The sequence below is a fragment of the Argentina silus genome (genome assembly GCF_951799395.1).
Source record: "Argentina silus genome assembly, chromosome: 14".
NCBI lineage: Eukaryota > Metazoa > Chordata > Actinopteri > Argentiniformes > Argentinidae > Argentina > Argentina silus.
In genome coordinates this window covers 8558729-8582299 of record NC_139668.1, presented here as the reverse complement: position 1 = coordinate 8582299, position 23571 = coordinate 8558729, and the positions used below count along the sequence as shown (strand labels likewise).

Here is a 23571-nt window from a genome sequence, read left to right as displayed (position 1 = left end):
GGGACAGTGATGGACGTAGGGACAGGAACAGGGACAGTGATGGGCGTAGGGACAGGAACAGGGACAGTGATGGGCGTTGGGACAGGAACAGGGACAGTGATGGACATAGGGACAGGAACAGGGACAGTGATGGGCGTAGGGACAGGAACAGGGACAGTGATGGGCGTAGGGACAGTGACTGGATGTGAATGGTGGAACATTCATTTAATTAATGGCATGGCTGATTATGTGTGTGTGTGTGTGTGTGTGTGCGTGTGCGTGTGCGTGTGCGTGTGTGTGTGCATGCTGAGGGCTACTTGCCTTGTGGGCTCTTGTCCGCGGCGAGCTATTAATAGACACCTGGTGACAGCACGACATTGAACGGCAAGTGAGAGGGAAGGTTTTTAAGAGATGCGTATGGTCTATATATAAAACATTAGCCTGCATCAGCAATCCCAGTAATGACTTCACTCATCTCCATTATTAATGGGGATCTGTTTAAGGATCCTGTCATAGGTTGAAGAGATGTGACAGTTAGTCAAGTTCTATTGTGCAGTAATTCAATAGAAACATGGAAGTGTTTTGGAAGTGGAAGTGTCTCAACATTTTGTGAGAATATTTTGTATTTATTTATTACATTTCACTTTATTTAACCAGGTACAGAGCTGCAGAGACTTTCATCACACCTGGCTAAGTTGTTCTTGGCTGAGAAAATGTTATTAGATGTTATGAAGATCATTTTGACCCTTTATATGACATCTACAACCCGATGTACGATGTTTAATGAAAATCTTTAATTAGGGCTACATTTAACCGAACAGACATTGCGGCTAATTTGTGATCAATCACAGCAAACCACGAGATTAACTCGATTAATTTGTTTAATCGTTTGACAGCCCTAACAGTAATATAAGTAAGGCTGTCGATAAAGTTGATCCAAAAATGTCCGGTTCACATCCTGGTCACAGTGACTGCCAGTAAATAAGGAGGGGGTGTAATGCTGTCCGTTGATTAATGGGGAACATTAAGGCATGTTAATTAAGCATTAGCAGCAACATCGTCTCATTGGTTTCCCTCCCAGTGATAACTTAATGAGTGAGGGATTAGTATCATTCCAGTCAACCATAATTGTTATTACCACCATAATTTTGGGCGTTGTTCGATTGGCGACTCATCAAAAGAGGGGCAGAGACTGAGGCGTAATGCATTAAGCTATGAAGATCATTTAGGATATGACTATGATTTACTCACAGTATTGATGATCGTAGCGCACTGATGATAATAATTCATAGCGTTCATGTACTGTAGCACTGCTCATTCAATGTCACTGCACGTTATCTGTGTAGAACAGGCATCAATATTGCTTTCTCGCACTCTGAGCTCCCGCAAGTTTGAACCTGTGTCCTCTGTATTTCCAACACACGTGTTACCCAATGTGAACCCGCTACACGACTGAAATGCTAGCAGTTCAGTGGCGCGGGAGGGTGTGTTTCATCTTGAGGAGTGAGTTTACCATCTCAACTCTGTCACACACCCTCTAAACGCCACCACAGCAGACCCAAACCGCTGAGCCCGAGCACAACCATGGATCCGACTCAAACGGCGTTGGCGTCTTTAAGGGCTTCCTCGGGCTCCGGAGGAAGAAACTCAACAACCCCTGTGCGTGACTGTTTTCCTGTCTTGTAGGCTCGGACTTCCTGTGCAACACCCACATCATCCCAGTGAAGAACGAGGAGGGCATGGTAATGATGTTCATCCTCAACTTTGACTACGTGCTGGAGGAGGGCAGCAGCGACTCCCTGCAGAGGCTCAACCACACGCCCCCTGCCAAAGCTGAACCACGTGAGTACAACGGACATAAGACTCTCCCTCTCACTCATATATATATGCTTCCTGGTTTCAGAGTAAATGGTGTGTTCATGATTAGCAGTTTAGAAACAAAGACTCAATTCGGTTTTAATTCCGGCTTAAGTTAAATAAAACCCTGCAGTAGTTGTTCAGGGTTCTTCAGCAGTACACCAGGTAGCTGTTTTAAGTTGAGTGTAATAGCCCTGCACTTAGAAGTTCTAGTGAGTACCAAAAAAACGGGTTCTTCATTTCTCCCTGTAGGGGCACCCTTTGAAGAACCCTTTTGGGTTCCATGTTGTTCTATGTTGAACCTTTTCCACATAGGGTTCTAAATGGAACACAAACGGGTGTAGAATAGTCTGTATATGATTATGATTATGATAATGATTATGATTATGATTATTATTATGTAAACATGCTAAAATACAGGAGAGAGGGAGCCATGTGTCAGCAGTCTTGGGGCATGGGAATTCCCTCTTGCTCTGCCGTCATCCCAGGATCCTTCCCAACCATCAGCATACTGCCTTGGTGACCTAATGAACTATACACCAAATAAGCCATGTCTCTGCTTCCCAAAGCTGTCTCTCTAATACTCCCCACTGGTGCTGTGCCTGCTCTCAGTGCTTCCTCATCTGGCAGTGACATGTAAAGCGGCCCTCGCTGTACATGAGGTCAACCCCCAGATCACAGTAATTGGATGGGAGGCCCTCACAGGCTTTGGTGTCTCAGTGAGTGACTGTGTGTGTGTGTGTGTGTGTGTGTGTGTGTGTGTGTGTGTGTGTGTGTGTGTGTGTGTGTGCGTGTGTGTGTATGCCTGCATGTGTGGGTGTGTGCCCGCCTGCTCGTGTGTTTACCTGCGTGTGTGTCACTGATAAGGGTCTCCCTCCTGGCTTTTCAAGAGGTCTCCACCAAAGCGTGGGCCGGGGCAATCCTCGTAATTGAATGGCTCATGATTAAAAGACTATTCATGCCTATCTGAATATCGAAACAGCAGTCATTGTGAATGCTGCTGTCAGACAGATTCATTTACAAGGTCGATTCTCGGATGGATACAGCGGCTCTGTTTTCACTATGCAGGCGTCTCCTGTGCAGCCTCCGTGGAACTGAATAACACTGAAGGGGCATTGAATTTTGCATTTTGCCGTTCAGGACAGTGTTCTTTTTTTCCCTTCTTTTTGTTGTTTTCCCTTTTTTCTCCCACTTATTGTTTTCCCTTTTTTTCCCACTAGCAGACAGATGGAGGTCATGACTCATGCCACTGCATAATTAAAGACTCCATTTTAACAAAGTGCCACCATGCAGAAACATGCTTACATGTACAATACTGTACTGTACATCCAACTCAATGCAAACATATGCTGTAGGAGCGTGAGCTTGGACTCTGTGAGGGAATGGAATTGTACTGTGGAGAGGAATGAAAGAGGAATGATTTAGTATCTCATTAGCTCAATCCTACAGGGGGTGCTCAGCCATGCATTAGGTGCTGCTTTTAAACATTGCCTTTGCGGCTTCACCATAAACCATGCCTCTCCTTTTTCCCTTCTCTGTTTTCCCTGTTTTGTTTTGATCAGGGGGTTGCTGGATGGAAACGATGCTTCTGAGACATTAATTGCATTGATGATCCATGCTTGAGAGGCATTAGGTTTAGGTTTATTGCCCACTGCCCGTCTCTTGCTTTGTATCCTAAGGCTGGGGATGTCGAGGGAATGTCTCCGCTGGCTCTTGAGATGAGTGGTGGTATAGGATTGGTGATTACGTTAGCGCCACAACCACGTGACAACCTAGTAGTGCCTTTCACATATTAGGAAGAGGACACACACTTTTCACATGGCCGGTATTCTGGTAACACTGAAAGCCTGTGTCAGTCACAAAGATGACATTGACACTGAATTGGCATTTTACAGTTTGATATGCTCATTTACACTTTGAAGAAGGTCTCTTGACCGAAAACATCAGTGATTATTAAACACGGTGATTTTTGCAAGGAAGCATTGTTGCATAGAGATTTTCTTTACAGATTCACAGTTATATATATATGATATACTACATTAAGTGTCACAGTGTTCACTACCTATCTTAGATTGAAGACCCATCTCTTAACTGTCCCTCCTAAACACCTCTTCATCCCCACTACCCCCTGTACACGTTTCTCTCCTGTAAATAAATTAATAAAAGTAATTCTTCCTTCTTCTAGCATTGTGACTGCCAATAGCCCCAGGTCCTTGCATAGATTCCTTTTTTCTTATGATGACTGATGGATAGATGATTCACTTACTTAGACAAATGTATATGTCGTAGGTCGCTTTCGATAAAGGCGTCTGCTAAATGCAATAAATGTAAATGTAAAAAAAAAAAGGTGTCAAGCCGTGTTGCCATGACAATCGTGTAGCAGACCGGGTATAGCTGGTCACTCCTGTGCTCACACACTAAAGCATGTAGCCACTCGCTCTGCTGAGCCCTGAATCCCAACCCATGCACCAGCACCATGTTTGGAGATAGAGAGCTGTTACTGAGGTCAGCTGTGGTTGGAAAGCAGACCAGGGCAAAATACCAACTATTTCAAATACTAAGGGTGAGCTTAGGGATTGAGCTTGTGAGGCAGAGTGGAACGAATGGAATAGTCCCCCAAAAGTGCAAACTCTGCATGCAAGGCAAGCTAAATCACAGTTGTTCTGATCTTTTAAATATGTATTTTCCCCAGGTGAGGTAGAGAGTGGTGCTGTGAACAGTTGGGATGATGAAAACTGTATGTGGAGAAAGGAAGCTGGGTGTTCGAAGAGTATATGGAGAAAGTGATGCCAATGAGGCTACAGATGAACACCAAAACTGCACAGCTGCACATTATATTCTCCTCCAACCATTGTCAGCAAAATCTGAGTTTGGGGAGAGAAATAATAAAGCCTTTTTTTTTCTATTCCCTCAGTGAGGATGGAGCCACATCCCCCGGTTTCCCCTCCTCTCTTTCCACCACAACCAAATCAGTCCAAGTCACATTTCACTCCAGTGACCAGGGGGGGGGGGGGGATCACAGATCCAATTAATATTCAATGCAAATATTACTATCTGGTATCATAGCAACGGGAGCTGTTGTGCATCCGCCGGCTGTATAATCCGCTGGCGCGAGTGTTTGCCGAGAGAGCACCGCGCTCAGCGAGCTCAAAGGGTAACACAGCCACGAGAAGCACTGCCAATGTCACCATTAAAAATAGTAACAGCGAAAGGTTTTTCTCAAGCGCTCTGACATATTTTCCGAAAGCAAGGTTCATTTGCTATCCAATTAAAAGATTCTCCGTGTGGGATGTTTCTGCTTTTGGATATGCCATAATTCGACAGGCAGTTTAACGAGGGAAATGAACGGCTCTGTCGCTCATCTCTCTTTCCTTCCTCGTAGGCAGTTTATCATGAGGTAGATGTGTTGTCTTTTTGTGTCGGTCGACATGGATGTCATGATAACTAGGTCTTTTCTTGGAATTCGGCAGTGGTTAAAACCAGGGTTTCTCAACTCCAGTTCCTAGGACTCATAGAGTTGCACGTTGTATTCTAGTCCGGTACTAACAAGGGCATGATTATTGTATTGGGTATTATGTATTGGGTCAGTGCCAAAAAATATGCAGTTCTCTGGCTCCCCGGGACTGGACGTGAAGTATTTAAAGCAACTTAAAACTGCCTCTTTTTGTGTTGTTGTCTGGATTTGACTGGTGTGTAAATGTATCACGCTCAGAGCTACTGACCCAAGAGGACATGTAATGGTATCTAAAATTAGGTTTGTGTCTCTCGTCAATGTCACCGCAAGAAGATGAGCCTCAAGCACAAGACAAAATGCAATCCCCTACCGAGCGTTGTCAAACATCAATTCGACTCCCCGTGGTGTTCCTCTGCAATCCAACTTCACCATTCCGGTAGTCTTATTATGACTGAAATGGCACCAGACAAAAGCGTGTGTAATGCAATGTAGAAGAAACATTCAGGCTAACTGAGCCAGAAGCTTCTAAGGAGGTTGTTCTAGTGTGGGTAGGGGTTGTTCATAGTTCATAGCCTTTGTCTTTATTATCTGTATTCAGTCTCCTGGAACTTGTGTGAGTTGCTAAAATTGTTAATCAGCTTTTGCTCCATAGGTTCTATGTGTACGAATGTATTTGTTTTGTGCGTGCATGTGTGCATGCATGCGTGTGTGTGTTTGTCTGTTTGTGTGCGTGTGTGTGTGCGTGCATGCGCGTGTGTGCACTACTACTTCACAGACCTCTTAGTATTCTTAAAGTAGTCCTCACGATACATTGACAGCTCCATCATGAATATCATTATCACTAGGATGTCCCCTTTCTCTTCTCTCCTGGGCTATCCATCACTCCAAACCTGCTCTAATTCAATCTCTTATGTGCATCCGCAATGTGTTATTGCTACCATATATTTTATCAAACATCCATTTGTGAATAATTGAAAAGGGCTGAAGATTGAAGATAAGCCGCAGGGATGATGGGGCATTTATTTTGATCTCACAGTTTTTTTAAATAACTGTGTTGGCAAGCTTTTGAGCAATATTGCCACTGACTGCTTGTTATCAGGGGAGTGAGCTGGGAACCAAGCATAAGAGTTTTCCAAGCACAGCATTTAAGAACACACCAACAAGGTCAGCCCAGGCAACGTCAATCCAACTGTTTTCTCTACAAAACACTCCATAACTCTATCATGAGTTCCCCATGTACTGTAATGGGGGATACTGATCCATTCTGGGAAGGGAGATTGTCTTTATCCCTCCAAAACACCTGAAACTAGGTTGATGTAACTGTTGAAAGCAACTCACATCTTTCTAATAGTTTTAAAACAGGAAAAGATACTGTATGGGGAAATTGAAGTTGAAATCCCAACAGTTCCCAACTCTCTCTCTCTCTCTCTCTCTCTCTCTCTCTCTCTCTCTCTCTCTCTCTCTCCTAGGGAAGGGAAGGTTTTTCCGTTTCCGTCTCCCGGCCTTACACCTCTTGGGCATCAGCAAGCAGTCTCTTCCTCAGGAGGACCCTGACGCCGTCATGATCGACTCGCCCCGCCGCAGCGACGAGTCGGTGGCCACCCGTGACTTCCAACTGCCCACCCGGGAGAGCTGCAGCCCCACGTACGCCAATGACACGCGGGCTCTCATTGGCCCCAGCCACTGTTCCACCCCTGTGTCCGGTCCCCTAGATCACTCCTCACCCAAGGGACCCTGGGACAGACTGTACCCGGAGCAGGGTACAGTCCCAGAGTCCCAATCCCAGACCCAGACCCAGACCCAGGCCCTAGACCCCTCCATCCCTGGCCTGACCCCCACCGCATCCAGGGAGAGTATGTGTAGCATCCGGAGAGCCTCCTCCGTCCAGGACATGGAGGGCTTTGGCTCCAACTCCAAGATGGCCTTCAGGGACCGCCACGCCAGTGAAGGTATGTAGTAGTCAGTCACCATCACCTCCATCCTCAGAATCACCGCTCTCCTCCCAAACACACAGATCTAGTATCAGAATACCTATGAGACTACTAGAATACTTTAAGACAAATTTGCAACAACATTGCCGCTAAATCCGTTATGTCGTTGCGCAAAGTTTCAGTTAGCGTAGAAGCGGAGGGCAGGTCTCTGGCAAGGAGTGGGCAGGAAGAATTAAATATAATAAGAAGATGTTTGTTGTCCTCGCCAATCATTGATTTCACTGCAAATGTTGGAATGGATATGCCAAATAAAATGTCAATGCTTACAGTTGTAGGCAACAAATTTAACCACGAATTGAAGTGTCTATGATATCATAATCTAAGCAATCAACAAGCCTGCGCTGGCACACCATGTTCATCCTGCTGCGAGTCTCCAAATGCTGTAACTGTTTAATGAACCTGTCAGGACTTTTCCCATGTTTTTAATCATGTGCATCAGCTAAATATAGAGGCAATTTTCCTTTATCTCTCGCAATGTGAGTTTATGCTAATTTATATTATGTTCCCCTGTGAATATTACCATGGATTGATGAAGTGGAATTTGACAACTTTCATCAACCATATTTTTAGCTGATGCGTAAAGGCTCTCCAAACGTATTTACTATGAAGTAGGTAGGCTATAAGCATATTTTCTTAAAAACTACAGTATACAATATCTTAATAGTGATGATGATATTCTCCTATTTGATTTTATACCCTATCAAAGACACGCATGGTTCCATGATTTAATTAGTAATTGGCACAGATAGCGGAGGCGATCAATGGAATAATGCGAGAATATACACCAGGCATACTTCCACATATTTATAGAGGATGTACTGATGGTAGGAGGAATTATCCCAGACAGGCGACAACTGCTGTGCCCATCATGATCAATTGAGTGTCTATTTGGGCCTATTAGTAATTAATGAACGCAGAACGTCATAGGTGTTTGCAAACTCCCCTTCGAAGGCCACTGACATTTCCATTTACTGCCCCACCTACTGTATATTGGTGCAAAGTTTGTGTTGTTCGGGGCAGACCCACTTTGCGGTGACACCCAAAAGGTCATAGTTTTAGTGGTGCGCGGTGCTCTTTTGCGGAAGTAATTGGGGAGGTAGAAATTGGGGAGGTAGAAACTCTGGACACCTTGGATCAGTGGTAGAGGGCAACTCTATAGCATATATATCCTCAGTCAAAGCCACCACAACTTTTTTCCTGACACTGAATCACGGATCACCTTTGTCACCCGTATTTAGTATGAGACTACAGCCCAGACTGCCCTTGTCTCCTTCCCCAAGCCAATCCATCTATCCCTACACCATATCATCTGCATTCATCCTCATTCAAATAGCCCCCGCGGGTGACAGAGTAATACGTCTACTTCATGATAATGAATTGTTCATGGGGTGGCGAAGGGGTGTTATGTGGGTCCATCATCCATCAACACTAGAATCTGGAATTTCCTCTCTCTCATCACCCCCCCCACCCCCACCCCCTCCTCCTCCTCCTCCCTCCCTCCCTCCCTCCCTCCTCTCTCGTTTCTTCAACACTATGATGCCGCGATCGCAGACAATGGTCGCAATCTGAAAGGTAACAACGGTGTGGCACGACCAAGGAATGTATGGCGTGTTTGCTGCCTGCATGGGTACCTCAATGCCTGTCAACAGAAGTCTATGTTGAATGCAAATGCTGGACTGATATGTAGCTGTATATGAATGAATGCCTATGAGAATGCGACAGTATATACTAACATGGCATGATGCAGAGCTGCAAAGCAAAATTATACTACTGACCTCCCATGTGTCTGCATGAAATGAACTAAATTCAACTTCATTAACAGTTTTAATGCCTGCTAGGCTGCTACCTGTAGTTCCATATACCTACCACAATCAGAGTATTCCTGTCATCATTTCATATAGTGAATGGGGAAAGAAAGCATATGACATTTGTTTGTTTGCTTGAATAACGTGATACATTTTGTCTCCTCTTGACTGGAAAGTCATTCAGCTTCATGACGACTTCATGAGTTAAACACACTATTCTCACAGCACGTGGAACACTATATAACAGCATCAAACTTTTCAACACTTATTCTACTTCATCGATAGAATACCTGAAAGCATCTTAGGTGTATCCTAGGATTTTTGTCTGTCAGAGAATTAAATTGCTTTACTTTTATCTGATAAAATACCCTTCATTAGTCTGCTTTCAAGTGCAACTTGGCTCAATACTCCACTCAACCTGGAGTGGCTTGGAGGAGCCTCTAATGATCCTTATTAAACAGACAGTTTGCTCCAAAAATCAAACTGTCAAATGCTTTCAGACTTCAAATGTCTAAATCCAGCTACATGCCTCAAATTAACATGTTTTTTTAGATTTTGGAGTGAGCTATCACCTAAACCAAAATGTTCGTTTTTTTAACCCACTAGCCCTCAGATAGACCTCGGAGCTTAGAGAGTGATTCTGTGTTTCGCCTCTACAAATAACGGCACTTTCACTGGATCCCACAGGCCCATCGACATAACACATCCCCATTTGTGACTAAGTGTGATGCTAACTCAGACATGGCACTCTCAACAAGCGGCTGTAGAATTCTCCTCACATTTGCCCGTCCTTGCATCCTCTGGCTCACATCCTCTTTACACCCCTCTTTACCCTCTCTCTCTCTCCCGGCTCACTAGTGTCTCGCTCCTGGATGGCTGGGGGTACGGCTTGAGCTTTTCCTTGATGTCTCTGTTTGACTGTGTATATATGCGTACAGTAGGAGCATGCATTTAAGCTGCGCATGCGTCTTCCCAATCTACCTGTCTTTGGTTTTATGTGATCCTCTGTACTGTATTTCGTCACGGCCGTTTGTGAAAAGGAAAATGGTTTCATCGGCTCTTGTTACTGAAGCGGCAGTTCTCTCTTTTTCACAATTCCACGGTCATCCCCACAACTGTATGTGTGTTGTCGGTCGACATGGTGCGGTTTTATTGCGTTGTCGTGTGTATTTACATGTGGTAAATTTACATGTGGGAGTAAAAGGTTCATTTTGGATATCATCCCTGGCCATGTAGTGCATACAGTCGCGTATGGTTTGTGGATGCCAATGTCCATTTGATATCATTACTTTGAAAACACTTATAGAATAATGAGATTTCCATAAGTATTCATTTAACTTCCTTGTTTTTTGTGGAATCAATTGCCAGAGAAGTTGAAGTGAAGGTAAAGTACTAGTGTCAAGTTTAGGGTCAAGAGTTTGTGGGTTTTTTGTGCACAGTATGTGTTGTATTTCTACTGTTGTGTTGTGACCGATTACTTGTCTTGTCTCAGCAATTCACTGAAGACCAAGACCAGTTCCATTCTCACCCTGTCACACCAAGCCCATGTACTGTACACTGGTGCTAAGACAGTCCTCCTACTGTCTACTGTCAATAAACCTACCTCAGGTCTCATTTTAGCTAACAAATATTCCTGGACTGTATAACTCAATTCCTTTTTATTCCAGTGAATTCTAGATGAATGTAGATGAATTGAAATTCCCATTTAACGTTTACTTAACGTGTACTGTACCTCCAGTGAGAATCTTTCGATTCTTGATCTGGAATTTCAGCTCATTTTCAGAATTGACTGAATTGAAATGGAACTGACCCCAGTCCTGGATCATTGTTTTAGCAGCTCCATCCATAGCCAAATTCCTCCCTCCCTTCCGTGTCTCCAGGCCCCTTCAACCAGATCAAATCCAGTCTTCTGGGCTCCAACTCAGACTCCAACCTCAACAAGTACAGCACCATCAACAAGATCCCCCTCATCACGCTCAACTTCTCAGAGGCCAACAACGAGAAGAAGTGCCCCTCTCCTCCGTCCTCAGAGAAAACCATCATCGCCCCATCAGTCATCAAAGACCGATCGCACAATGTGACGGACAAGGTCACACAGGTAAGAGGTCACCAAAGGTCACTGAAGTCAGGTTGTTTAAGCTTTATTTAGTTGCACGGCCAGTGTTTTTAATACACTGGATGTGTCCCAAATTAACTAAACTCAGTTTGTGTCCAGTTTGAGTTAGAATCCTTCCATAGATTCAAATGACACCACAGTTGAATAGACGGGTGGTGAAAACACACTATTCATGATTAAGACTTGTCTTTATCTCTCGCAGATTGGGTTTCCCCCCATGACTCAATTATCACCTGATTTGTCACTGGTCTTGATGTAGAGATCATTGATTTAGATGTAGGGATCATGTATAACCACTTAGCTCACGCATACACACACGATACATCCAGATTGGGTGCTCAGGACATTGAGGTGGTACATTCTGTCCTGTTGTTGTTGTTGTCTTAAATTGGCCCGGATGATGAGTTGAAGGCGGATGAATAGGTAAAACAGTGTGGGTTTCTATCACCAGCCAGGATTCAGGAGGGATACTCTTACCCTGGCCAGACAGAGATAGAGCTCAGGCACCCTCTAAAGTTACACCAAGGTTAGGGGTCATTCTCACCTTCCTCTTCACCTTCCAGCCTGCCCTGTTGAGCGTGTCTTACTGCAGGGGAGCTGGGTGACCTTTTAGCCCCTAGCCACGGCTTCTTTGTCCAGGATAGAGGGGATGGCTCCCTCACTGCTAATGTGCTTCCTCCGCTCCAGGAACCACAGGGATTTCTTTTCCTATAAGCCAATTGTTGTCATCGGGGCTAAGTGCATCCTCTGATTTAAAGGACATTATTGTGTGTGCGTGTGTGTGTGTGTGTGAGAGAGAGAGAGAGAGAGAGTGTGTGTGTGTGTGTGTGTGTGTGCCTGGAGAGAGAGGGAGTGTGGGTGTGTGGGTGTGGGTGTGGGTGTGTGTGTGTGTGTGTGTGTGGGTGTGTGTGTGGGTGTGCGTGGGTGTGTGGGTGCGTGCTTCTAACTCTATGTTTTCATTTTGTGCAATGCGTGCAAGTTGGGTTGTAATCAGAGGGCAGGGCGAAAGGGAGGGCCATTGCGAGCAGCTCAGCAATAAAATGTAGGGGGTGGAGACTCACTGACAACTATCGAGAGATGAGATTCTGGGTTCCAAGATTACTCTTATAGTGAACTCACATTGTGGCTCCCAGACAAAGTGGTTCCTTCATGGGTCATCGGATCAACAATGTAAGGATTGTCTGACTGGATATTGTCAAACGGTTGTCTTAACGATGCAGGAAAACAGAGCTTGTTAACTCAGCATCCCAATGTCATAGAGTATAGGGCTCATTTTGATTCTCCATTTATTTATTTATTTATTATTAGATTTTTTTACATCAACCTTTTCATGCTTTGAAAGACCTGCTGTTAATTTATTGAGCAGATGGCATGTTGTACAGACCTTAGTTATCCTCATCAACTCATATCAAAAGCAGAGGGTTGGAGACATGCGTTTCTTTATTATGGTATATTTGTTTGTTTGGTAATGGGGGCCCCTGGGCTCCTGCGCCTGCTCACTGTTCCATCTCCCAGCTGCCTGGCTGTGAGGCTCACAGTGTACCAGCAGATGTCTAGAGACCAATGCTCTCTCCTGTTGATGGAGAGACGTGCGCAACCCTGCAGAATAGACACGTACTCCCCTCCCCCCAGACACACAACGACCACAGAAAAACAGATGGAAGCTTGACCTACAGTAGGCAGCTCCTAGCCCGTCTGTGCGGTAGGTCGAGGTTGGCCGTCAGCGCACGTGCTGGTTTATTGTTTCCAAGTCTGTGAGGATCGTTTGAGTTTTTTTTTTTTTTTTTTTTTTTTTTTTTTTTTTAAATGCCGCACCCACAGTGAGGACATGAAACTGTAGTCATGCACATGGATGGCAGTTTGAGGTCAGCATGTGTTCTTATATCGACGCATGCGGTACGCCACGTGACAAGACACCGAAAACACAAATCAAGAAGACGAGCAGGAGAAAGGAGCTCTCATTTGCGTAGCGTTCGAGCCCAAGCCCGGAACCAATTGAGCCTTCCATTGTCTCCTGTATAAGAAGAGAGAGTTCATTTACATGAAGGCAGACAACTCCAGTAGGTGTGTTAAATAATTAAGTCGAGATCATTTATTTAGTAACAGATTGGGAGAGGCGACATGCTCAACCGAGCTGTCCGTTTGCCAATGGACTCCTCCCAGGCATCCCAGCAGACCTAGGGACAGTTTCCCACAGAAGGTTACATGCAGCCTGATCATTGGCTTGTATCTGCCTACAGAGGTAGGTGATATGTGTCAAGAGAGCAGGCCATATTATGTTGCGTGATAGCGTTTGCTCTGCCAAGCACCTTATGAGATGTGACCACAAACATCTGCCTGATAGACTGCCAGCTTGTAAAACATGAAGAGACATGGGGCATACAGTGGCTCTAAATCTCATATACTTCAAATAATAAAATCACCATTTCGGCAACGACAGCTCATTAGGGCATACTCATATGTGAAGAACAACTTCCAAACCCAAGTGCAGTACAGTATTTCTAAATGTGATCAGACGTGCCAGAGGTAGTAGTAGTAAGGTGGTAGTCATCTGTCCTAGTTGTTGCTACCCAGATGAAGGATATTTGCGGCCCTGACTATCTCACTCTGAATTTCATGAAGATTCCCAAAGTTCCATATTAGCAGAGATGAAACTACCTTGGACTTATGGTTTCTTGTCCAAAGTACAATATGAAAAAAACCCTAATCTGCTAAGACCTTTAATGAAGTTAAGCTGGACATATGAATAATAAAAGACTCTCTCCCTGCCCTTTGTTTTGTGATTTCCTATAAAGGGCAGGCTATATTGGAGGGTCAGACCATCAACCTGCTCTCACCTAGGGGACAGGAGCCTCTAATAACCAATTAAATTATTAACACTTAAGCCCTGCCCTCCTTCCCACTCAATCACAGCAGTTGCTGTGGCAATCCCTGGCAGGGCAGGGCCGCTTGAGGTGGGTGGTGAAGGGAGCCAAAATGGAGCCTTCATTTCAGGGCACTCCAATGGCTCATTCTCCTCTCCTACGCTGTGCCACAGTAATTGCTTCTATGCCCTTGGGGTGAGGCACTTTACCTGTCTCTCTCTCCCTCTTTCGTCTCTGTGATAATCAGCCATGCGAGCCCCAGACAGAAATTCCCTGCTATTGAAGTGTCAGCTGCAGATGAATGAATACATCAACCGCCTGCGACGATAATTACCTTGGTGTCATTGAGACTCTTAGTCCAAATGGTGTGTGACACTGCAGTAATACTGATGTTAAAAGTTATCCAGGGACATGCTGTAACTAGAATACAGTTGTTGAGATATGACGCAGAAGCCTGTGTCTCAAATAACCTTCCTTCTACAGTACCCTAAGAAGGATATATTCCAGTTGGGGATTTTACTTAATTTCAATTTATGTGGCAACACAGAAAGGTGATAGTTACTTACTGTATAGTGGCTAAACTGCTGTCCTTTTCCATCTAAATCTTTCCACATTGATTTTCTCTGGGAATGTAGCTGTGTTTAATACTTAGTGCGCTGCTCATAAAGAATGTATGGGATTCCAGAGAACATTGGTGGTTTATACAGCAGGAATGTACAGTAGAGCCGCCTAGAGGAACATTACTCATGAGGGGCAAGTTGGTGATGTTGACCTTAATGTGTTTTCAGCTGTATATCAAGGATTTGTTTGTACCATAGCCACATACAGTGGTTTTCAATAATATTCCCACTACTTTTAAATGTCAATAAGCATAGTGGCTTTTACAGTAAATGCTATACTTACATATCATCATGTACTTTGTCATCATGTTTTCTTCAGGAATTCCCTCAGGATTTATTTCGAGTCATTTTAGAGTCATTTGCCACAACAAACAGTATACTGCATTGCGTCACAGCACATTGGGCCTAGCTGTATTTCCTCTCAATTGTATGCCCTTTGAGAATCCTTCGTCTACATTGTGACTGCCTATGGCCCCTGGTCTGAGCATTAATTACTTTTTCTTACGATGACTGATGGATAGATGATTCACTTACTTAAAAAAATGTATTTGTTGTAAATCGCTTTGGATAAAGGTGTCTGATAAATGCCATAAATGTAAATGTAAATGAGAATGTACAAATGAAAAGCGCTTTACAAATAAACCGTAGTATTATTATTTCTATTATCATTATTTCCTGTTGTCACAGTAAGTCTCTTCCCTCTAACCGTCCTCGTTCTTGGTGTCAGGTGCTGTCCCTCGGAGCAGACGTTCTCCCAGAGTACAAGCTCCAGACCCCGCGCATGGACAAGTTCACCATCCTCCACTACAGTCCCTTCAAGGCTGTATGGGACTGGCTCATCCTCCTGCTGGTCATCTACACGGCCATCTTCACCCCCTACTCCGCCGCCTTCCTCCTCAACGACCTGGAGGAGCAGAAGAGGCGGGAGTGCGGCTACTCCTGCAGCCCCCTCAACGTGGTGGACCTCATGGTGGACATCATGTTCATCGTGGACATCCTCATCAACTTCCGCACCACCTACGTCAACCTCAACGAGGAGGTGGTCAGCCACCCGGCTAAGATCGCCATCCACTACTTCAAAGGCTGGTTTCTTATCGACATGGTGGCCGCCATCCCGTTTGACCTGCTTATCTTCGGGTCAGGATCAGATGAAGTAAGGGGGGGGGGTTTAAAAAAACACAGGCACATGTTACGTTGCTTCAGGCCCTGCTCTGACGGCATGAGATGGTGCAACTAGTTTGCTCGTTTTTCCGGAGCGTTTGAATTAGTTTGACGCCTCTTGTTGTCACATGTGATTTTGTCTCCTCTGTGTGTTAAAGAGCCTGGGGAATCCTAGAACAGTTGAAAAGCCTCAGCCTTCCAAATGGCACTGCGTACCAAATCGTGTTTCCTTGTTGTTTTATGGAACAAAATACAAAGAGGATAGAGGAGGATAACTTGCCTAAGTTGATTAACGCTGAGAGGAGAGAGAGAGAGGGAGGGAGAGAGGGAGAAGGAGGCAGAGGGAGGTAAAGGGAGAGAGAGGCAGAAGGAGAGAGAGAGAGAGAGAGAGAGAGAGAGAGGGAGAAATAGGGTGGGGTTGACAGAAAAAGAAAGGAGAGAGATGAGCAGAGGTATAATGGGAGAGAGGGATAGAGGGAGCTAGAAAATAAAAGAGAGAGAGAAAAGTGTGAAAGAGATAGAAACGGAGAGAGAGAGAGAGAGAGAGAATATGTCTCTGCTGGCACATCACAATGCTTGACAGGGTACAGTACATGATGTAACCCCCGTCCTCAAAAAAAGACATGGCTCCAGCAAAATGACAAATGACCATGTGTACGGAGAGGCCGAGTGTCAGAGTCAGAGATTGTCGAGTCATTATTTACCATTAGGTGTGTTGTTCAGTGATTGCCCCTCTCTCTGGGGTTGTCAGTGAGTGGCAGGGACAGGGAGTGGAAAAGACAACTGAGTATGCCAGGGCAGAGTGCGTTCCCTCAGACATGTAGTGTTGAAATTCTCCGACAACCAGCGAGAGAACACTACAAAATGGTTCATTTAACACACAAAGTGGGCATAATGCTTAGAGCCAAAAATAACATGTTGACACTTTGATGTTTAGAAAGTGTCATCGTGTTATTTTTGGCTTGAAGCATTATGCAAATTACCATGATTTGTTGTGAATCTGAGAATGATGTGAATATCCTATTTCGGTCTCTATTTTAAGTGCGTTACTTACTATTTATGACTACAGTACAGTACAGTGAGATTACAGTACAGTATGTGACTATTTTTAATCTCAGGAGGATCATTTCAAAACAATCTACAGGTTGCCTGGAAACCAGCTATAATAATATGAGATACAGTACCTGAGCTGCAGGAGGTCATTACAAATGTGAGACATTGAAATCTCCTTCAGGATTCTGAATATAATACCATGAAACAGATAAGTAGCTGGTCTTCAAGGACACTAACTGCCATCCCTAATACATCTTGTTCTGCTGATTCTATCTGCAGGCACCATACTGTAGTGTAGAAGCCTTCATAATCGTGATATGTGTTTTCTTGTGTTTCCATCAATGTCCTATACATTGCAGAGCAGGCTCAACATGACATCATCTTATGCAGGATACCTATAGCACAGCATAACTATACAGCTCGTATCAGATTCAAGACCCTGGTGCTCGTCCACCGGGCGGCAAAGGGAACAGCCCCTCCCTACTTGCAAGCAATGGTTAGCCCCCAAACCCCTGCATGATCACTCCGCTCTTCCACCTCGGCTGGCTGCCTGGCACCGCGTGGATGCAGCAGCCGCACTACTCGGTCACGGCTTTTCACTGTCCTGGCGCCCCGCTGGTGGAATGAGCTTCCCACTGCTGTCATGACTGCAGAGTCACTACCAATCTTCCGCCGTAGATTGAAAACCCATCTCTTCAGGCTACATCTTAACAGTCCCTCCTAAAGACCTCTTCACCCCCACTACCCCCCTGTACTAACCCTAACCCCAACCCTTGAAACCTCTTCACCCCCACTACCCCCCTGTACAAGTTTTTCTCCTGTTAAAAAAAAATAATAATAATCTTCTTCTAGTATTGTGACTGCCAATGGCCCCTGGTCTGAGCATTGATGACTTTATCTTATGATGACTGTTGGATAGATGATTCACTTACTTAAACAAATGTATTTGCTGTAAGTCGCTTTAGATAAAGGCGTCTGCTAAATGCCATAGATAACGTAACGTAAATGTATACAGCAGCTAATGACCAATCTGATTGTCTCCCATACCCAATTCTCCGAAAAGGTACCAAGGAACATGAGCATAAGACTTATGTGACAGCTGTATTGCAACTCCTTTCATATGACATTCTCTCAGCTACCCATCGACTGTATCAAACACAGTGGCGTCGCAAGTGCATCATTCCCTTACACTGTCTACCCTTGGTGAAGACAGTCCACTGCAGTGTACAGCAACACTGAGACTATCTCATCTTGTTACCTGCAGCACGGACGCTATGTTGAACAAAGGAGAGGGAGGAAGCTAAATAAAAATCGAGCAAAAGCAGCCCACACAAACTCACTTTTATCCTGGTGTGACTTGGGATGGAATGCGAACAGATATCCAGTTTGCAGGCAGTATGTTCCACAGGAGGCCATGTATCAAACAAATGGGGATATGATAAGCCTATAGGATTAAATGCAATGGCCAGGGTTAAACACCAGCCCTTGTGTGTGTTTTTTTTTTTTTAAAGTGGACAAGCATGCCTTGAAAGCTACGGGGCAGATGGCTAGCTCTCCCTGGATGCATGTAATTTAGAGAAGCTTAAACTGAAACACCTCAGACTTAAGCTAGGGTTTCAATCAATCCTACACCCATGTGACTACAGTACAGCACCCTTTGAACATCAGTAGCAGATTGCCAGAGCAAAGTCAAAAATATGTTCACATTTCTAATTCAGATTCCTCCTCCCTGTCGAGCTGCCTGAGAGCTTTGCTATGGATATTATCTGTCTGTAGATATTATCTGTGATCTAGGGGGGGAGATCGGGAGGGTGGGCATGTTTAAATGGAGCCATCAGAGCAATGGTGGATCGGTCTGCCATGTCTCTCAGCGGAGCCGACTCTCCCCTGTGTAGAGAGGTACATTTCAGCTCATAAATCATCCCCCCATCCCTAATACAAGGAGCAGCCACTGTCAAATGGAGTCTCACCTGTAAACGAGCTAGCACCCCGCGCAAACAAGTGAACACAGATGCAATGGACGTGTAGTCACCCCCGCAGAACGCTATGATTTCCCCCAGGAAAGGACTCTGATGAGATGTTGAACAAACCATTAGCGTTCCCTAAGACTCACTTATTATGTTTACAAGCCCTGCTTGTACAAATAGATGGGGACTCATCTCATAGCTGTAGTTGTTTTTCTTTCTTCGAGCCGTGTTGATTTAGCCAGGCCCCGAAAATCGGAAAAGATGCCAGGATTACGGCTGTTTAAATTAAACTGAACAGAAGGCGGAGGAGTCGCACGGGCACTGTGTTTGTTTTTAGGCTGGCTGGCTGAAAGCTTTGGAGGTTCTGTCATATAGGATCCAAGAAATTAGTGTTTAGATCTACGCTATCACTCTTTCAACTTTTTTTTGTTTTTTTACCACAATCCTTTCATGTACTCACTGTTGCCCCATTGAAATCAGTGACTGAAATGATGTATTTGTTTTATCTGTGTCTATTTTGACGAGAGGCCAGTTCCATTGTCTGTCATGTTTGGCAAGACAGCAACAATGGAAATGACTGATAGAGAATCTCATCATTGTCAATATCTAATATTGGCCGTCCTAGAGAGGGTAGTGTTTTGTGTCCACACTCACTTGCCAGGCTTAAGACACGACTCAGAAATAGACCAGGCGCTTTCTAACCACAAATGCGATTATCATCACTCATCCTGATTTTCACCCTCAACCTAACCTTTCCCCTAACCTTAACCCTAACCCTAGCACTCAATCCAGAGCAAATAGCTCATGTACCAACCACAGTCCTGGCTGTCTGGTGATTAAAATGTCTAGCTTTCTGCTGTGATGCATCCAATCAATTGCTAAGTCGTTTAGATATTAGGTAGCACATTTGTGCTGTAACTCTCAAGGCCCAGCCAATAGGAGCTCTGTTTGCTTGTGTGCGCCCCCCAGACCACCACTCTGATTGGCCTGCTGAAGACAGCCAGACTACTGCGATTGGTGCGTGTGGCCCGCAAGCTGGACCGCTACTCCGAGTATGGCGCCGCCGTTCTCATGCTCCTCATGTGCATCTTCGCCCTCATCGCCCATTGGCTGGCCTGCATCTGGTACGCCATCGGCAACGTGGAGAAGCCCTACCTGGAGCACAAGATTGGCTGGCTGGACAACCTGGGCGTGTCCATTGGGAAGAGGTACAACTACAGCGACCCCAGCTCGGGCCCGTCCATCAAGGACAAGTACGTGACAGCCCTATACTTCACCTTCAGCAGCCTGACCAGCGTGGGCTTCGGGAACGTCTCCCCCAACACCAACTCTGAGAAGATTTTCTCCATCTGCGTCATGCTCATCGGCTGTGAGTGTACAGCTTGTCTGGTCAACTGAGTTCAACTGTTAGGAACTGGTGGATCATACAGTATGTAGTGGATTTCTAGCTGTTTTCACATTGAGATGAATCCCTGCTACTGCTTCTACTATTACTATCAATACTACTACTACTACTATATTACTATCACTACTTCTACTATATCACTATCAATACTACCACTACCACTACAGTACTATCACTACTACTACTACTATTACCACTACTGTTACTATGCTTTATGCAGTTAATTGAGATTCGCATTCATGATAAATTATGGTTTTGAGATGAATACATTTCTGTATTAGTAATATCCATATGCAGTAATACATTGTATTGGAATATAGCCCTTCTCAGTGGCCTGAAACAGCCCTTTCCAGACACATACAGTACATGATGGAAGATGTTATGCCGTTTTGTGTGGTTCTCCCCTCACAGCCCTCATGTACGCCAGCATCTTTGGTAACGTGTCGGCCATCATCCAGCGGTTGTACTCCGGTACGGCGCGCTACCACCTCCAGATGCTCCGTGTGAAGGAGTTCATCCGCTTCCACCAGATCCCCAACCCACTCCGTCAGCGCCTGGAGGAGTACTTCCAACACGCCTGGACGTACACAAACGGCATCGACATGAACATGGTAAGGACGTGTGTGTGCCGATATGTGTGTTTAGAAACAGAGAGTGTACTGTAACTCAGCCAGGTGTTCATAAAACATAGAAGGGAGACTTGGGTTAAAGCAAGACTCCTTACTCTCTCTTTTAGATGTAGAGTTCATTAACTTAGGGGGGGGGTCTTTAGTGGCTTTGTCTCCACATGATTTAGAGGTGATGGTTTTAAGTTCAGATGCAGAATGTCATATCTTGTAAAGTGAATCAGGAAATCGTTTTGTGATAGGTGCAGTATTACACACTCACATCGTTACTGGTCAGCCACAGGTTTACGATGCAGTTTTGACTCCATTGCTGTGTTTCTCCCTTTATGCGTTTCATCTGTGAAGCTTTTCAATGTTTTTTGCTGAGGTTAAACAAGACGTGGATCTTACCCCATGGTTGTACCATGATTGCACTACTACTGTATGCAAATCCTGAGTATCACAGAAGGATGAAAGCCATTGATACTGTATATAGATAGACAATATAGTACAACTGGCTTTTCTCAAAAATATTTTGTTCATTTGTACTTATAAAAAAACTTGTCTTTTCCATGTCTGCCTCATGTCAAATGGAATGACTTCACCACTCTGGTAAGATCAGGAGGTACATATGTTAAACGATAGAATGTTCCTATCTGTCCCTCAGTAGACCCTCATCTAGTTATTTCTAATGCTAATGTAGAATGCTGTCAATCATAGACCTCAGCTATGTTCACTATTAGAAATCAGAATATACATTTATCGAAAACCATTTTAATGGACAACATTGTCATCATACATAGTCCAGAGAAACGCATGTTGATTTAAAGGGCATGCTTTCCTAGTAAGTTTTTGAACAATTTATACAAATGAATACACAAGGTTACACCGTAAATAGTCCTGTAAATACACAGGTGGCCTGTGTCCTATGTAGTAGACTAACACCTCAGTGCATGCTGGCTCGTAGTTAACCCTGATCTCTTGTAGCAGGCCATTTTGATGTTGTAGATCACAGATTGACTTGCATGTGGCTGGCCACAAGGTCGCTTTTGCATGAAATCTGTGTATTCAAACACGATCCCATCATTTTCATATGGTAGCGACCAGAGACAGAGCCAGCCACGCCAATGGGAGCGGTGCAGTCTAGCTGGGCACTGGCAGGTTTCCCCTTCCGTGGGAGGCTTGGCCACATGCTCCGCAAAAGGCACCTGCACTTGCCAAATGTTGTTCAACCTTTCCTTTTCCAAATCTTCTGATATCTCTTGTTTTTCTCCCATCAAAAATAGCTTCTAGTTTCAGAAAACCAGTTTAGTCCAGATTTGGAAAAACACTGTTGTTCATTTGGATATGGTAGAATAGACAAGTAATATTCTATTTCATGTGACAAGTGTCTTCCCTTGTGTGTCCTTGAAGCTTTTCCTTACCCTCCACTCTCTGTAATATTGTCAAACTGTAGTTCAAAATGTGACCCTCTGTTTGTAGTTTTAAACAGTTACGCTACTGTTGTATGAGTTGTTTTCCTTGTCTTTTGTTATGGGGTCAATATGATTATATTGGTAATCAGAAGAATTTCAGTAGAACTACTATGAAAGGAACATACTGCACCAGATGCCATTCCCCCTGTGAACGGATTTGAATTTGGGCAAGTAGTAAATTAGTAATGGTTATACTTTGTATTCTTAAAGTCCTGGCAGGTTAATTCAGTTTTGAGGTAAGTATTTTCTTATTGTCTGAGGTTACACACACACACTTAAGATATGAAGTCAGATAAACAAGTAATATTGTATCTCTCTGGTGGTAATTCATATTGTCTGCAGCACTATTTTGAGCTATGACTACATTTATGAGTTTACATTTAATATGTAAATGTACAAAGTGCTGCATTAATTTATCTTCGCTTTTAATTCAAATATGACTTTTGCTATTCCAATACATGACACGTAAATCCCATTCTTAAGAGCACAATCTGCTGTGTACAGTGTTCTCTTCATGATTGGAAAATGATTGTTTACATGTTAGTTTGTTGTGTCTTGTTATCGTAGTGTGCAGATTTCCGTCTGTTTACCCCCGTCTGCTAATTATTCAGTTTGAAAGCTACTGAAAGATGCACTTAAGTACCAAAGAACAGTTCCATGTATAATGAATGAGGATGCAGTCTATTTCTACTGCACAGGATAGGTTTCGAGAAGAAGGAAAAAACACAAATGGCAATTGTATCAAATCTTCCTGAAATTCTGATCAATCTGGCCAACATATCCAAACCAAACCCAGACCCAAAGACATGTACTGTGATTAGACATCACAGTAGTAATTGCTGTATTAACATACCTCTACAAAGTTGTGTCTGATCCCCCTTTCTGCTTTGGCCCTGTGTTTTACGCCCAGGTCCTGAAGGGTTTCCCAGAGTGCCTCCAGGCGGACATCTGCCTCCACCTCAACCAGAGTCTGCTGCAGGATTGCAAGGCCTTCCGCGGGGCAACCAAGGGCTGTCTGAGGGCACTGGCTATGAGGTTCAAGACCACCCACGCTCCACCTGGAGACACCCTGGTCCACTCTGGGGACGTGCTCACTGCCCTCTACTTCCTCTCACGCGGATCCATTGAAATCCTCAAGGATGACATCGTGGTAGCAATTTTGGGTACACACTCTTATTTCCACTGTGTCAGCTTGTGGCAACCGCCCCCTTGTTTCACA

At 44.4% G+C, this 23571-nt stretch overlaps 1 protein-coding gene across 1 annotated transcript in view; it reads left to right on the top strand.

Annotated features, from left to right (window-relative positions):
• The window catches only part of LOC310815035 (voltage-gated inwardly rectifying potassium channel KCNH7-like), a gene marked incomplete at both ends in the record, with an annotated part of 48803 nt that overhangs the window by 12553 nt on the left and 12679 nt on the right, over positions 1–23571 (top strand). The window contains 9 exons of the mRNA XM_083684643.1: positions 1666–1821; positions 6760–7239; positions 8833–8853; positions 9945–9968; positions 10967–11184; positions 15414–15839; positions 19837–20236; positions 20684–20883; positions 23263–23515. Of these exons, the coding sequence (XP_083540769.1) occupies positions 1666–1821; positions 6760–7239; positions 8833–8853; positions 9945–9968; positions 10967–11184; positions 15414–15839; positions 19837–20236; positions 20684–20883; positions 23263–23515 (2178 nt within the window). The remainder of the gene's footprint in view (positions 1–1665; positions 1822–6759; positions 7240–8832; positions 8854–9944; positions 9969–10966; positions 11185–15413; positions 15840–19836; positions 20237–20683; positions 20884–23262; positions 23516–23571) is intronic.